This window comes from Balaenoptera acutorostrata, chromosome 15 (assembly GCF_949987535.1).
Source record: "Balaenoptera acutorostrata chromosome 15, mBalAcu1.1, whole genome shotgun sequence".
NCBI classification, from domain to species: domain Eukaryota; kingdom Metazoa; phylum Chordata; class Mammalia; order Artiodactyla; family Balaenopteridae; genus Balaenoptera; species Balaenoptera acutorostrata.
The window spans coordinates 86,493,632-86,510,173 of NC_080078.1; the positions used below are offsets into that span (position 1 = coordinate 86,493,632).

Below are 16,542 nucleotides of genomic sequence, written 5' to 3' on the forward strand. Positions count from 1 at the left end.
GAGTTAATTTCAGCATCATTTCTGCGTAGGAGACCTTAGACAGCTGGAAGAGGCTTAGAGACTTGGGAAATTTTGAGACTCAACCTTTGCTAAGATCTTAGAGAATCCTGTTACCCTTGGAATACAGATATTGGGGAAAAGAGTGTTAAATTCCAAAAATAAACTGTCATTAGCACTACTTAGCAGGACTACATTCAAAGTGCTTAATCTCAGGTTTATTGCTCAAACTCCATTTGACAGCTTTTGTGTGGTTATTGCTGTCTGGGCAGCAAGATGTAAATGCGGATTGGCTGACCCATCTGTTTAGGAAAAGCTGGCCAAGCGGCTGCGTGGGATTGCTTACTGCAGGACTTATCAAAATCTTTACTGTGATAATATATGGCGGTGCTCTTCAGGGAAGGCTTTTAGTGTAGGTAGTGTTTTCCCAAGTGTCTTCATTCACAAAGCATCGCCCATGCTAGGGTTCCATGGGACATGCTTTGGGAAACACTGGTGTCATGCCCAGATGGGGAACTTTAGGTCGGAGAACTTGGGCTCCAATGCCAGACCTACCACTTCCCAGCTGTATGACTTTCCACGTGGGCCCCCCATAGCCCCCACTTCCTAAATGTAAAATGGAGCTGAAAATGTAATCCCCGCCTCCCGGGGTTGTTTGTTTGGATTGAACATCCAAAAGAATTTGGTGGCCTCCCTGCGAGCATTCAAAGGTATGTTCTCCTATGAGCACATACTCCTACTGTTTGATTCACAGTATTCCAGGGGCCGTTCTTCACTCTGAAGCTCAGCCAGGCTCTTGAATTTCCTTCTGTATGTTCCTTAGCACCTCCACTAATGGGGAAGGGAGAGAAAGGAGATGCTGTCTGCTTAGGGGGTGGCTGGGAGAAATGACGGGGCAGCATGGGGCCGGGAAGTTGCTTAGGAATTACAGTTATCCCCCGCTGGCAGGGGGCACAGAGGTGGCTCAGCTCTTTGTTAATTACCACTGACCCGCGCTTTGATTCATTTTCAGTTTTTGTATCACAGGATCAATCTCTTTCATTCCTTCCTTCATTCACTCCTGTCCCCGGCACTGTCCTGGGCACCTGAGAAGGAGGAAGAGCCCACTGTGGGGTCTCTGTTTCCTCCAAACTGGAAAGGCAGAAGTTTTTCCATCCTAGGGGGCTGTCGGCGTTCACAGGTTCTGATGCGTACGCTCACAGAACTGTAGGGAAAACTCTGCAGAGTTGCTGGGAATAGAGCCGCAGACCTTTAGGAATTCTTTCCCCCTTTAAATAAATTCGCCCGTCGTGCTAAGCCCTACCTCCCCTGCCACACCCCTTCCTGGAAGCTGTTCACGTGTGGCCCTAGTTCTGCGTATTGATCAGTGCTCCCCACCTATCCTGTGCCTCAGTCATTCTCCAGAATTGTCCAGTAGGAGTGGAGAGGGTTGAACCAAGAATACTTTTACGTCTGGGAGACTTCAAATCCATTTCGTAAATTTGGTTTTGGAGGTTCGGACCCATCCAGGTGGTGGATCTGTTAAAACATCCAGCACTTTCTTAGAGGACAGCAGCCGTCAGGCCACATCTCTTGCAGCCTGGCCACAAGCCATTGGTCTTTTGACCCTAAATGCCGTGATTTTAGTATACGTGGCTTTAACGATCTTCTCTCCTCCTTCACCCCGTATCCCAGATAACAGCGCTGTTATCATCTGCTCCGAGGAGTCTAACATCGGGGTCAGGACAAGGGCTTTTGGAGCAGATGTCCTGATTTCCAAGCCCACTGTGTCACTTTAGCCGCGTGACCTGGGAAAACTGTTTCACACCTCTGCTTCCATTTTCCTCATCATAATGAGAGTAATGAAGATAACGACCTGCCTTCTTGGGTCTTGATGGGAATGGAATGAGCTGATTCGTGTCAGGTGCTCAGGACACAGCTTGTCACACAGTAAGTGTCCAACAGATGCTGCTGTTGCTGGTGACAGTGACGACAGAACAGACCTTGGTTTCCTTGGTTCTTCTGTATGTGTTACTGGCCCACACTGGTTTCTCACCCAGCTCTGGTGAGGACTCTGCCTCAGCGACATCTCTGGATCCCTCTCTCCCTTCTCTGCTGTCCCACTGCTCTCGCCCTGCCTGTCCCTTGTCAGGGGGCCTCCTGGCCTTCTGCTTTGTTCCATGAAGCTGCCGCCCACACTGACATTCTCTGCAGCCTTTCCACAGGGCTGATCTTGTACCAGATCCCTCAGTGCTTCCCTGCCCTCAAGGCTCCTATCACGGCCACATAACAGCTCTTCTTGGCTGGTCACGAGACTGCTGTCCATCCCCTCCATCCAGAAACCCAGAGAGCTCCAGCCTAAGGGTTCTCAGGTTCAAGTACACAGACCCATGCCAGCAAATTAGGAACACTAAGGACAACACAGCCTTGCTATTTTTTCATTTATCAATATATTTATTGATATATCAATAATAAAGATTCCTTTCTTACTTTGAGATGATCTTTTCCTATTACTGATAGTCGGTGGTGATGATGATGATAATTTTGTTTCTGTGTGTGTGTGTGTGTGTGTGTGTGTGTGTGTGTGTGTGTGTGTGTGTGTGTTGGTCATTAGCTGGCACCGCAGAAAGCTGGTATCTCTCTGTGGATCCCAGTTTTATACATGGAGATTTTACGGGGCTCGGAACCTCTGACTGGCGGTGTCAGATCTTGCTTCGCTGCGTTACCGTTATCTTCCAAACACCATGTACGATCATGCTTTTGTGGGTTTGCACCTTTTATTCAATTCCTAATCAACCTCCAAGGCCCAACTCCAATATCACCCCCACCCGCAGTAGCCTTCTCAGAGTTTGCCCGCTCCAGGCAAGAAGAGTTACTTCCCCTGCAGCTGTAATCCTCCATCCTGGTTCTTCCTGGTGATTCTGTGCACCTTGATCTTCTCCGTGGTCAGTGAGCCCACTAGGGCAGGGGGGTGTCCAGCACCTCTTTATTCTACCTCATACCTGGCACGGTGCCTTGTTTAAAGAAGCTGGTCACTCCGTATTGCCAGATGGATCCTTTGGGGGCAGGGAAGGACTCACGGAAGAAATAGAGGCCACACTCTGTTGACCCACATCCCCACTTCCATAGCTCGTAGCACATTCTGAAGTCGTCTCACTGTCTGTAAGCAGGCGAGCTTCATGCAGAGCAAGACAGCATGTCAGTTTGTGTTTACTGCTCTGTCTCAAACTCAGAGCAACCCTGGCTCACAGCAGGCCTCAGCGGATGCTTGATGAATGAATTTGTGAATGAATGAATGAAACAAACAAGCAAAAGGTCCCGTTCCAATACTGTCTGATGCGGATGCTGCCTGTCTTCCCTAGGAGGCCAGCCGCTCAGCATGGGGCCCCAGGTAATCGGGGAGCGGGGCTTCCCTTCCACTGTGTTTTGGGGAAGGTGACCTGATGAAGTGGAAGGAGACAGGGCCAGGTCAGGGGATAGAAGATGACGAAGCAGAAATGCCAGACATCCCTAAGGCGAGGACTGTGGAGTCAGATGGACGGGGACCACATCCTGGCTCGGGCACTGGCAGCTCTGCATCCCAGATTCACAGGTCAAGCAGGTGTTTATTAGAGCACTTCCTGGGTGCCAGGCGCCAGTAAAGATGCCAGGGACCCACAGCGAGCAAGATGGCCACAGTTCCCGTTCTCATAAAGCTTACGTTTGTTCCAGTGGGAAAGATAGATGGTAGCAATAAATAACAGATCCCAGGATGATATCTGAGAGCGATAAGAGCTAGGATGGAAGGGAATATTAGGAATAAAGGAGTTGGCCCTGAGCCAGGCATGGAAGTTAGTCCATAAGCTCAGTGACCTCAGCCATGGCATTGGTGCCCTTCACTGCCTTGTTCTAGAAGTGCCTGACTTGTAGGTTTGTGGGATCTGTTGATGGGGTGGTGGCAGTGGGTCCTGGGGGGCAAGGGCCCTGACTGCCGTTAACCTCAGAGGGGACCGGGAGAGCGTTGGAGTTCTCGAAGGGACCAGGGATGGGAGGGCTGGAGCTGGCCCCTTCAGCCCCAGGGCGGGGCGCCTGGCCCATCCGTCGTTTGGGAGCCTGGGCGGCCTCCTGCCTGCCTCGCAGCTGCGTGTTGTACTTTCCCAGCAGATGTGGGGAAACATTTGTCATTAATTAACTGCTAATGCTTCACAGGTGGCAGAGGTGCCCCTGGAACTTAGCACGGCGTGCTATTCAGAGGCTGCAGGGGTCTGCTAACGTGTTGAATCTGGGAATCCTCCCTGATGTGGGAAGGAGGTTCCCGGGCAACTCCAGGGACACTGAGCGAATTCACGGGCTGGGGATAGAGGGTGGTGGCGGTCCCCCCAGCCTCCCTTCTCTCTGTGTGACACACACGCACAGGTGCACGCACGCCCACCCATACAGGCACACGCGTGCACATATGCACACACCCTCTCTGCTAGACGCACGCCTGCCCACATGCACTCCCACCCTCCAGTGTGAGTGGGCCACACGGTACCCAGGAGGGCCCGCCCCCCTCTGCTCACTCGGACCCCCATGCACACCGTCAGTGACCCATTCATGCCCTTGGGTGGCTTGCAAGTGATTCTTTCACTGGACGGAGCATCTCTTCTGAAATTGCTGGCCTTGGGTTATGAGTGACAGCCCTCAGGAGCCCTCACCCCGCCTGGCCCTGGGCCTGCACCGCCTGCGGCCAGGCGGGGGGAGAGGGTGCTGGAGGTGCCGGCTTCAGACCTCTGGAGCCTGTCCCCACCTTTGCTCCCCCAGTGACAGCAGGCCCCTGGGGAGTCGCTCAGACTAAGGTGTCTTCCTGGTCGCGCACATTGGATATTTGGTAAGTGAACAAATCAGGTCGTTTGAGCTGAAGAGACCCAGTCGCTCCTGCTGAATTTTGAATCAGGCTCAAGGCCCTGCGTACTTCCCCAGCTGCATCCATGGCCCTCATACCCTGCGTTCTTCCTCCACGCCCTCAACCTCGCTCTTCCTCTGCCTGGGACCCTCTTCCCTGCCCCCGCTCCCATCTACACCGCTGGCTCCCTTTCACCCAGGCTTCTGCTCCAGTAACCCCGCTCAGAGCAGCCTTTCCTAACCCTCCGCTGCCAGGCAGCCCCCGCGTCTCCCGCGGCTCCCGGAGCAGGTGCTGGGTTCTGTCCATCCGTCCTCATGTCTGGAAGGATCTCCTTCACCACATGGGTTCCTACCGTATGTGTTCTGGGCACCAGGGATTCAGCTGCAAACCAACCGTCAAAGGTAGACCCTGCTCTCAAATTAGGGAGGTGCCTGTGAGCAGCAAGCAAACAAATAATTGTGCATCTACGTGTGGGTCTGTGTGTGTGCGTGTCTGTGTGTACGCACGCAGATATACACACACACACCAGGTGATAAACGTGATGGGGAAAGATAAGGAGAGGAAGGCAGCAGGGAACTAACTATGGGGCGAGCAGGCTTGGTTTCTTAATATCCCCCCTCCCGCTGTCCGTCTCCCGCTGGCCACTAGAAGCCCCACAAAGGCAGGGATTCTTTCTGTTCGCCTCTGTATATTCTTCTCCTGGTGCAATTCCGGCACGTGGCTGGTGTCAGTAAGTTTTTGTTGAATAAATGAATGAATGAGTGAGTGAACGGATGAGTGAATGAATTCTCAAGGGGAGAGTGGTGTGCAGTCTGTTCAGGGGTCAGCATGCCCTGCCTGTGCCCCAGGCTGTGCTGTGAGGACCCACGTGTGTCAGAAGTGAGGTGGGAACAACAGTAGCTGCTCCAGCCGCTGTGGGGAGGGAGCAGGGAGGCAATGTATTAAAATAGTGACGGTGGAGGGAGGGGGGAAGGGGTGATGAGGAGGGGGCCACAATGTCCCTTCTGCCCACCTCCCATCGGTTCAAGCAAGCCACATGGTGAGCCCCCAGGCAAGGACTTGGGAAGTCCCCTGTCCCCCCTGTTCCCCCAGCAAGGCTGGGGTAAAGGTGAAAATGCAGGGAGGGAGGAGGAGAGTGGTGTCAGCACTTCAGCCCCAGGTAGTGAGTGACAGAGCCAGGGTGTGAGCCCGGATCCCTCCTTCTGGCACCTGCATCCAAACAGTTACGACATTCTGGTTTCCATAACATGCCATAGATGCTAATGCACAATAATGCTGCTGATGAAATGGAACAGGGGGCTAGTGGGCAGGGGTGAGGTGGGCGGGGCTCGGGAGCAGATTTCGGAGACCTTGACAGCCTTGGCAATTTTGTCCTAAATGAGAAGGGAGGCCACAGGGAGTAAGCAGGAAAGCGATACGATCAGACTTAACATTTATAGGGGTTCACGGGGACACCAATTAGAAGGCTTGTGTGAGCATCTGGGGTAGAGATGCTGGTGGCCTGGACTAAAGTCACAGTGATACAGGTGGCAGATGGAGTGAGGTTCAGGGTCTGATTTATAGTTATTCTATGTGCTGCTCCTTTTTGCTTTGGCTGCCAGGAAGCTCAGAGCCACACGTGGTGTCTCTAACCCCTGATGCGGTGGCTCTGTCCAGACTCCCCTTCCTCTGGATTTCCTCGGACACTCATTTGTCTTGTTGGGCCTGTGTTTCTGATAACGGCCGCCCATCCTCTGTGGAGTGAGATGAGATATAAATAAAGCGATGACAGTTCTTCCTCATCCACGTGCACATCTCTGGGGATCTTCGTCTTTATCTTCAAACCAGCCTGGAAGCTTGGGGAGACGAGACCATTTCTTTCTCCTTTGTGCCAAAAATGCCTCCAGGACAGTCAGCTTTTCTGGGGCCACATGGCACTGGCCGTTCCACTCCCATCTGGCATCCGTGGGCGGAGGAAGGAAAGGAGAGGATAATAACATGGAATAAACTGCCTCTGAGGAGAAGGACCATCTGCATCCTGCACGCCTGGAGTGTGGCGCTGGGGCTCGTGACCGGTCCTCAGACCGCCCTGGCTCACTTACTACCCAACCCAAACTTCCTGGGCCCCTGCTAGGCGCCAGGCACTGGGGTTATAGCTGAACACAAGGTGGAGAATGTCATTGGTTTAGGAGCCTGGCTGGTTTGCTAAATCTGCAGGGAGAAGTCCTCAAACGAGACCCCTGGGCTGTCTGTCCACACGAGGTTTCTTTGTGGACCCCCTGCGGACCCAGCCTCCGGTGTACACTTAACACTCAATTAAATAACAGCTGGAGACAGGGACTTCCCTGGCGGTCCAGTGGTTAAGACTCTGCGCTTCCACTGCAGGGGTCGTGGGTTCGATCCCTGGTTGGGGAACTAAGATCCTGCATGCTGCACGGAAAAAAAACAACTGGAGAGAGTGGTTGGCTGGGACGGTCTTGGTTTACGCCTCCTGTTGTGTTCCATCCATGTGTGTCCTGCTTTGGGTGATAAAGTTATATCGTCACCCTAGAAGCAGCTTAGAGACACCAGAGGGGCCTCTGGAGTCAGGCTGCCCGAGGCCAGCATCCCCTCGCTCTGACAGCTGACAGAATGGCTTGTGGCTCCGAGCCTCAGTGTACCCATTTGTAAAATGGGTCTAATAACAGTCTCCACCTCATAGATTTACTATGGGGGTAAAATATGATAGCACTCAGCCCAGAACAAGTAGTGAGTAACTTTTGCTCCATAGTAATTATTGTATTACTTATACAATATAAATTATTATGAAAATTTCTACTGAAAGTCACCCGTGCTGGCACGGCATGTTAATCAGAGTGGGTAGACAGTTTCAAAACATAGATAATATTACTTCACATGGATTGTAACATGCTATCAATAAACTGTGTATTATGTGTGTTTACCTATGTTTCCAGACTTCATGGCCACCGTATGGTCACACAGAATTTTCCTCTCAACCCTAAGTATCAGGGATGATGATTAACTTTATTTTCCAGATGTGGAAACTGAGGCTCAGAGGGGCTGAGTGGCTTGGGCTGCTGACGGGCACAGCCCTCTGGAAGTCAAACCTCAAGGATCGTTCTGGAGGCTGCCGGCTGGGGCTGCCCGTCCCTGGGACGCCCGTCCCATGGGGCGTTGGGCTGGGCCTTTTGATGACCGGCCCATCCCAGGTCCTGGCCCCTCTGACTGCTGGTGGCCTCCCCTGGCCTGGTCCTCGCTCACTCCAGCCCTGCTCTTCCTGCATCTTTGGGTCTCTCTAGGGCTTCTTGGTTCTGGATGCACTCTGCCCCTTCTCACAGGCAGCATGAGGTGAATTAACCCAACTGAACGTGGGCTGGTACATGATGGAACAAGCCCCAGAGAGTTTCCATCGCCTGGCCCACCCTCTTGAGCCCCAGGCTTTGGAGGATCACTGGTGGCCCCAGGGAGGAGGGGAGTCACCTCGGGCCCCCCAGGGTGTCGTGTGGGCTTGGTCATCACTGACCCCCTCGCTGGGTTTTCGCCTTCCAGATGAGATGGACCAAACCCCCCCAGTGCGCTCCGAATATCTGGTCTCAGGGATTCGAACTCCCCCCGTGAGGAGAAACAGCAAACTGGCCACCCTGGGCAGAATCTTCAAACCCTGGAAATGGAGGAAAAAGAAAAATGAAAAATTGAAGCAGACGACGTCCGGTGAGCACCAGGGAGAGGGGGCCTGGCGTCACCGTCACCGTGCTTTCTCTTGCCGATGTTGGGAGGGGCAGGCTGTGCTCTGTGGCCTCTGACGGCCAGGAGCTGTTCAACCTCCTGCGGGTCCCCTCTCTCCACCGGCCCTTCCAGGTCCCTGGCTGGGGCGGGGGCGGGGAGGCAGCTCCAGGTCCCACCCGTAGCCCACTCACCGCCCAGCCCCTACGGGGCACACACGTCACCCTCGACCTAGTTAAAAATGCAGACTCAAGGTCAATGCAAGGCCAGGCTGGAGCTGAGACCTGGCTTGTAGCCATCTCTCCTTCCTGACCACACCGGAGTGGGGAGCACCCAGACCCTCACTTTGACAGCCCCGGGGCCTGGGTCCCACCGTCCCCAAGAGCCCCCTGGGGGATTCACTCAGAGGGTCACAGCCTCAGTTTGGCCTCGATACCGACGCTCACCGGCTCCTAAGCTCCTGAAGAGGCTTCTCCTACCTGGGCAGCCCCGTCCGGATGCTCTCCTCCCACTAAAGGACCCCAGAGCTCCCCTCACTCACCTTCAGCTCTGTGGGGAGCTGGGTTACGAGGGGCTGTGCCGCTGCCCCCGCCCCCTTGAACTCCAAGCCAGGAGCTCTGGCCATGAGACTGACCCAGGGGACGCATGTGGTGACGACAGCACAACTGGCCATAAGAGTAAAAGCGACACAGCACGTTTCTAACAACTAAGTGCTCAGAAGCCCCCGTATCCCAGCGCTCCTGCCCGTCTCAGGGGCGGGAAGCGGGATCAGATGGGCAGCCGCTCCCAGGGCCAAGCAGCAGCGGGTTGCGGGCTTGGGGTTGGAGCCCTGGCAGCCGGGCTCAGGTCAGGTTCCTGGGCGACAGGGTGCCCTCGGTGAAGCGGAGGTCGGTGCCCTGGGAAGCAGACCCCAGGGGAGACAGCGTCTCGGCTCCCGCAGGCCCGTTAGCTGCGGCTGGAAACACTTAGCGAGGGAGCTGCTCGTGGGGAGTTAGTCCTGGGCCTCGGGGACCCGCCTGGTAAGTGCCCGTCTTGGGCTGTTGCCTCTGGCGGTCCCTGTGGTCCCAGCCTTGAAGTGGCGCAGACTCCCGGGCTCACAGGACGGCAGCGGCAAAGCCAGGGGCGGGGGGCAGGGGGGGCTCCTAACAGCAGCAGGGGGTACTTCCACCCACACTTTTTACGCAATTTACAGAATTATTTTTTTTAACTACCCAAGAAGTTGATGGACAGATTCTCCTCGTCAAGGGTGAAAGCAGAACAGACGTCGATATTCGATGAACCTTGTGCGGCTTCTGTGTGCCAGGCACAAAGTGGACAGGGAGACCCAGACCCTGCCCGCTTAGAGCGTTCCGCCAGCTGGGGGGTCAGGCGACAGACAGGCACGTGTGACAGTCACGACCCTGGCGGGGCTGAGGAGGAGGTGGGGGGTGGGCGTTGCCCTGGGCTGAGTGGCCTGAGAAGACCCAGGTGACGAGGTGACACTGAGCTGAGACGTAATCGGCCCCCTGGAGGAAAGCAGGGAAGAGCATCGCAGCTGTGGGAACAGCTGCGCAAACGCGCCGAGTTGGGAAAGCCTCGCCTGGGCATCAGCGAAAGGCTTGGGGGGCCAGAGCGGGGTGACCTCTGTGACCCTGGGGAGCCCCTGATGCTCTCTGGGCCGTGGGGTTGGAGGGTGAGCTGTGTGCTCTCGGGACCCTGTGCCCCCGGCCCACTTGGCACTGGGCTGCAGGGAGCAACCTGTGAGTTGTTCAGGATGCTGTGCAGACCCTGCCGGGGGACTGAGGGTCTCCAGCTTAAGACCTGCATCCCCGCCTTCGGGCAGGCATCCCCGTTGGGCCCTTTATCAAGCATTTGGAATTCTGCAGATAGCACTGCATTTCATCTTTTTATGCTAAACCATTCTTTCCCCCCAAAGTGTGGGATGTTATTTATTTCAGCCTATCCAATCCCCGTTTTCACAGGCATCCTTGGTTAGGATGAGATGAAGTAAAACTAAAGATGATTTAGAGAGAGGAGAAAAAAAAAACAAAACAGTGCAGACAGTGGTTCGGGCAGAGTGGGGACTGGGTGACACCGTGAAGGTGGCTCTCGGAAGCCTCAAGTCTGGGAATCGGCATCGGAGCCCGTACCTGCTCTGGGAGCGGGGGCGGGTGGCTTGGGCCGTGGGGACAGGTGTCCTGAGTTGCAGACAGCAGCCCCTGGCAACTGCCTCTTCAGGTCATTGGGAGGACTCACAAGTCAGTGCTTCTGAGCAGGATGCCACCAGTGCTGCCACCCAACGCTGGTCGGACAGCGGGGTCCCTCCGTTCTGGAGACCTTCACCCTCGTCCTGCTCGCCCCTGTTTTTGGACTGGGCGGCAGCCTCTTTGCTTGCACCTCCCAAAGCCAGAGTTCCGTTTCTCAGTTTTATCCACACTGCTGGCACCTGGAAATTGGATTGGAAATTGGACCCAGAAAGGAAATTATGTTCCCTTTGCCCCCAGATGTCTTTTCCCTGGTATGTTTGGGTTTTCCGTATTCATCCCTCAGCGTACACACCCTCAGGGAAGCAGCCGGCTTTCCCCAGACACCCTGCCCCCGTGCCCTCTGGTTCTGGTTGATGCCACTCGCCCAGATGTTTGTCATCTGTCCCAAAGCTCTGGCTCTCAGGCAGAGTCCACGCCTGTCTTGCTCCCCTGTGCCTGGCACACAGTAGGTGCTCAGTAAATGTTTTTTAATAAATAACTTCACGGTCATTGTCTGTCATTGGCCACTAGACTTTAGGGTCTGCTACTCGAGCGGCTGTTTCGTTCCCACATGGGGCAGGGCATTCATACGTGTGGGCGACCCGGGGCCCTTTGTGATCCAGGCTTATAGCCGGTACTTTGTCCATATCTTTTAAAGAGAGGGTCTGAGGGGTGACATGGGTTCGTGTTTGGAAATTGGATTCTACTGCAGGCAGATCGTTTTCTGGACAGTTAGGGAGAAGGAGGAGCTCATCGAGCAGAGTGAGACCGGCCCCTGGGAGGGGAGAGACAGGGGCAGGGGGCCAGTTGCTGGAGGGTTTGCCCTGGGATGAGGGGCCCGGAAGGGCTGTTCCAAAGGAGGAATTGACGAGGTTCCTTCCGCACGTTGGGCTCGGTGGAGGGGGATTGGGGCCCGGCCGCCTCCTTCCTGTTCGATTGGCACTTTTTTTTTTTTTTTAAAGCTACTATTTCTTTCTTTCTTTTTTTTTTAAAGGAACATTATTTATTGGCTGCATTGGGTCTTCGTTGTCTGCACAGGGCCTTTCTTTAGTTGCAGCAAGCGGGGGCTACTCTTCATTGCGGTACGCGGTCTTCTCATTGCGGCGGCTTCTCTTGTTGCAGAGCACGGGCTCTAGGCGTCGGGCTTCAGTAGTTGTGGCATGTGGGCTCTAGAGCACAGGCTCAGTAGTTGTGGCGCACGGGCTTAGTTGCTCCGCGGCATGTGGGATCTTCCCGGACCAGGGATCGAACCCGTGTCCCCTGCCTTGGCAGACTGATTCTTAAGGGAAGTCCCTACTGGCACATTCTTTGAAAGCATGAACCTGGGGCTCATCGGAGGAGACTCTGGTGGGACAGTTGGGCAGAAGACTGGTCTGTTAACAGACAGAAGGGCGGTCGGGATGTATTTAGCAGGTGAAAATAGAACTGCAGAAAAGCACCCCAGGGTATTTGGGGGACAAGGTCCTGGGCTGGAAAATGAAGGCGTAGTCGGTGGAGGGTGGGAATGGGCAGTGGGAGCCTAGAGAGGGTGGTACACGGGGCATCGCTTCTCAGATGAGCCACGGAAGCCACTGCCTTAAACTGTACTCACGGTACCTCCCTTCTGCCCTGCTCAGCACATTGCTTAGGGGGCAGCTCGGGTTCCCGAACCACAGCCCCACCTGGGGGCCCCTCCCCCGCGGTCACCTGCTGCCTCTCTGCTGTCTTCCTACACTGGAGGCGGCAGCGGCCGGGCTCGGGCGGGGCCCCGCGGCGCTCTGCCCGCGACTCACCTGGATGTCTGTGTTGTGTGCAGCCTTGGAGAAGAAGATGGCCGGCAGGCAAGGTCGGGAGGACCTCATCAAGAAGGGGCTCCTGGAGATGATGGAGCAGGGTAAGTGGGCCGGGCCGGGCAGGGCTGGGCCCAGGAACGCTGAGCTGGGGGTCGCACGGGGGTCCAGCAAGCCCATCAGGGTGGAGTGGAAGTCGGAGCAGTCCGGTGTCCAGCTGTGGCTCCCGGACCTGAATGAGGCCTCCGTGGGTCCAGTGAGGACCCACGGCTCAGCCCCCGGGCCTCTGAGGACCCATCGGTGAGTCGGCTGCTCCTGGGGCGTGGAGCTGAGTGCAGCCACCTGCCCTGGGGGTGAGGGGTTGCTTCCCGCCCGAGCTGCGTGTGGGTGAAGCTAGTGTCTAGTCCTGATTGCCCCGAAGTGGTAGCAGTGGCTTTTGTGTTTTCATATTCATCGTTTAATCCTGGATTCGGGTGAGTTCTTTGTTCCCCATGACCACCTAGTGTTACAGCTGCCGTTTATTAAGGATCGATTGTATGCTGGGTGCTCTGCTGGGCCTTCTACTCGCCTTCAGCCTTTTGTCCTCACAGCATCCTCGGGACTGGGTGTGGTGTTACCCCCGGTCTCCAGGTGAGGAATGGGAGGGTCTGGGAGGTAGCTGCCCGGGGTCACGCAGCTAGAGGGCCCGGATGCTGTTCAGACTCTGGTCCAGAAACCTTAATCACCGTGGTGTCTGCGAAGCCGCCTTTGTTTGCATCTTTGAGAAACACCAGGTGTTATCACTAGCACAATTAACTTAAGAATTCTTGAGTTCCCCCATCTTCCTCCCTTGGTGATGGCGTGAGGCACAGGACTTGGGTCCTCACGCTAAACATTCATGCTTTCTAGTTCTCTGAGACCCTAAAGCTTGGCAGGGGTGGTGGGGTCTCAGAAAACCCCACTGCTGCCTGCAGGTCTCTCTGGAGCTGGACCAAGCTCTTGCCTCCTGATTGAAAGAACCTGGCCTCACAGAGCCAATTCTGTGAGGCTCACGTGAATAAGTGGCGTTCCTCTCTCCCTTTTAGCCTTAAAATATTACTGGTGTCTTTGTAATTTGGCCCAGGTATCAGGAGGTAGAAAGGGAGGCCCTGGAGTCCGTGAATCCAGATTTATAACGTGCTCTGCGTCTGGCAGGGCCCTTGTGGTCATTCCTCTTCTTTGGATGCAAAGGGAAAAGTACTTTGATGATTATGCTGTTTTCAGGGGAAACATACGTGGGAAATTGCTTAGTGCTAATAATCAAACTTCGCCTGTAAAAAAAAACTTGGTATCAAGTCCTGTGACGTTCAGATGTTAAACGCTCCAGTCTGACTCTCAGATTTGGGAGAATGTCATTGCTGAGATGGAAATCGGGACTGTTTTAATTTGGATGGAACCAAAAAGCTCCAAACTCTGGCATTTTGAATATGTTGCCAACAAAACTTACCTTAACTCTTGGGGCAGGAGGAGGGAAAATGAAAACAATATGAAGGTCTGTTTATCGTCTGTTTTTAAAAATATTATCACTGATGAAGGAAAACATGGATTTGATTCCCATCAAAGGTAAAGTGATAGGTGACTCATTAAAGGGAAAGACTTCCAGGAGAAGTGCAGTTTTTCCTTTCCTAAACTCTGAATCTTTGTCAAACGATTTTGTCTGGTGGCCTCAGTACAGAGAGCCAGCAGTCGAGTTGATGGGGTAAGCATGTGGCTGACCTGCTCAGGGGCCAGCTCTCCTGGCTTCGGTGTTTGGCGGGGAGATCTCACGCCGGCCCACCTGCAGCACTGCTTTAGATTGGGGTCAGCGAGCCTTTGCTGGAGAGAGTCAGACAGTAGATATTTTAGGCTGTGAGGTCCATACTTATCCCTGCTGTTATCAGGCAAAAGCAGCCCCGGTCACTACACAAAGTTGTGGGTTTGGCTGGGTGCTGGTAACACTTTATTTAGGGACATTGAAATTTGAATTTCATATAACTTCCATGTGCCATCAAGTATTATTTTTCTTTTGAGTTTCTTTTCAGCCGTTTAAAGAGGTAAAATCCCTTCGTAGCTCGGGGCTCTGTGGAACAGGTGGTGGGCTAGATATGGCCCCCAGGGTGTAGTTTGCCAACCCTGACTTTAGATCACTCTTTCTCTCTGGCTAAGTGATTGTGGACCAGGACCTGGAGGGGCCCGAAACACAGTCTCTTTGCTCAAGAATTGACAATGCGCTCATTAACTGACGCCACACCATTTTACTGAGCACCTGCTATGGGCCAGGGTCTGTGTTAGCTGCTGAGGATACAGGTGAGCAAAATACCTTTCTCCCAGAACTCTCAGTCCAGTGGGGAACAAACATTAGATAATCCCACAAATCAATATAAAATCACAGCTGAGCTGAGTATGGTGAAGGAAAGGCACGTAGCACCTGAAGAACGTGAGTTGGGCCCCTGACCTGGTCCGGGGCTGGGGGAGGTGATGGTGGAGTGGGTTTAATGGCAGCAGGGGTCAACAGGCTGCTTCTCCGAACTTGCTGCAATTCGGGTCACCTGGGGAGCTCTTCAATCAGAGGCGCTGGGGGTGGGACCTAGGCGTCCAGACTTTATAAGCCTCCCCAGCTGCTTCCAACGTTGGTGCTACCAAGGATGAGAAGCAGAGAGCGATGGGGGACTGGGGAGCGTCTCCCAGCCCAGTGGAGCAGCCCGTGCCGGACCCCGTGGGCGAAGGGAGCAGGCGCCCCGGGGAGGAGCCAAGAGAAGGTGGGTGCGGGTTAGGGGAGGCAAGAAACGGGGGGCGGGGGGGGGGGTCCTGACAGGGCCTGGCGTCCTCCCTGCCTCTCCCTGCAGCATGGACGGAATGGAGAGAATTCGACCCCCCAGCAGGCGGCTGGGTGACAGGCACCTCTGTGGCCGTGGCGCCCCGGGCAGCCACGGGGCAGGTGGGCTGAGTTTGCAGTGAGCCTGCGGGGCTGTCGCTGGGGGGTGCGTGTTAGAAGCAGGGAAGCAGGCGTTGCCCCTGGGAAGGGACCTGGGTCGGGGGGAGGGGGCAGGGGTGTGGGCTCACCACCCACTCATCTCGCTTAAACTCTTAACTGTATTACCTCTAATGGACGCACAGGGGTAAGGGGAGGTGCGAGAGTGTTTGCCAGCAGGCTCCTGGGGTACATACCTCTTGGAACTATTGTTTCCGTCCCGCACTTGCTCAGAAAATGCCTTTTCTCACTGGGGTGAAGTCGAGCTCTAGGTCAGCCTCTGTCAGTCCCGAATTTGTCCTGGAGGTGGGACAGCAGGGTTCCTGCTGGGTTGGTCGGTGGTCCCGGGAGTTGAACCGCCCCCTCCCAGTTCAGAGATGGCCCCCGGCTTGGATTCAGGAATCATCCTCATTGCCACCACCTGCGCCCAGCTGGGCTGGCCGGCTTTGTAGCCAGGAGCGCCCCCCTGTGGTTGGCTGCCCCCTTCCCTGCACTGAGCCTGGACTTCACACCCAGGGGGCACCTGGGGGATGAGCGAGCCTCCACCAATGACCGAGGGGCCCAGAGAGGCCCCCACAGGCTGGGGCCACAGACCCTCCCAGAGCTGCCTGCAGTCCTTAGCAGCCTCAGGAACTCACACTTGAACTTCCTTGGCCAGGCCAAAGCCAGGAAGGTCCTCTGCCCTGCACAGGTGTGCACACGCGTGCACATGGACACGCCCCTGGGTCAGTCCCCTGGAGTCCGCCCACAGAGCGGTCAGGAGCGTAGCCGCGTGAGCTGGCTGTGGACGGGCCTGCAGGGGAGAGCCTGCACGTCCCGGAGACGAGCCTGCGTCCAGGGCACGGGTTTGCCCTCCCCGCTCTCCGGGGGGCGTGTTATTTTGTGACACTGTGAACACATGCGTTTTATGAACCCCTCTGACCTTTCCTTGGTTCCTGAAGGTCTGGGAATCTGCCGGATCGAGGAAGGACCCTACTAGTGTTGTTAGGAGTTGTATGAGATGCGACCAGGTCTGCACGAGGGACCGGGAGCTGACCT

At 55.2% G+C, this 16,542-nt stretch overlaps 1 protein-coding gene across 6 annotated transcripts in view; it reads left to right on the forward strand.

Moving 5' to 3' along the window:
• The window catches only part of PHACTR3 (phosphatase and actin regulator 3), a 224,385-nt gene that overhangs the window by 123,264 nt on the left and 84,579 nt on the right, over positions 1–16,542 (forward strand). For 4 of the 6 annotated variants that reach the window (XM_057529287.1, XM_007185229.3, XM_007185231.3 and 1 more), the window contains exons 2-3: positions 8,369–8,530; positions 12,563–12,640. The exons of 1 other annotated variant lie outside the window; for it this stretch is intronic. In XM_057529287.1, the coding sequence (XP_057385270.1) occupies positions 8,369–8,530; positions 12,563–12,640 (240 nt within the window). The remainder of the gene's footprint in view (positions 1–8,368; positions 8,531–12,562; positions 12,641–16,542) is intronic. One more of the 6 variants, XM_007185230.3, reaches the window with a different exon arrangement.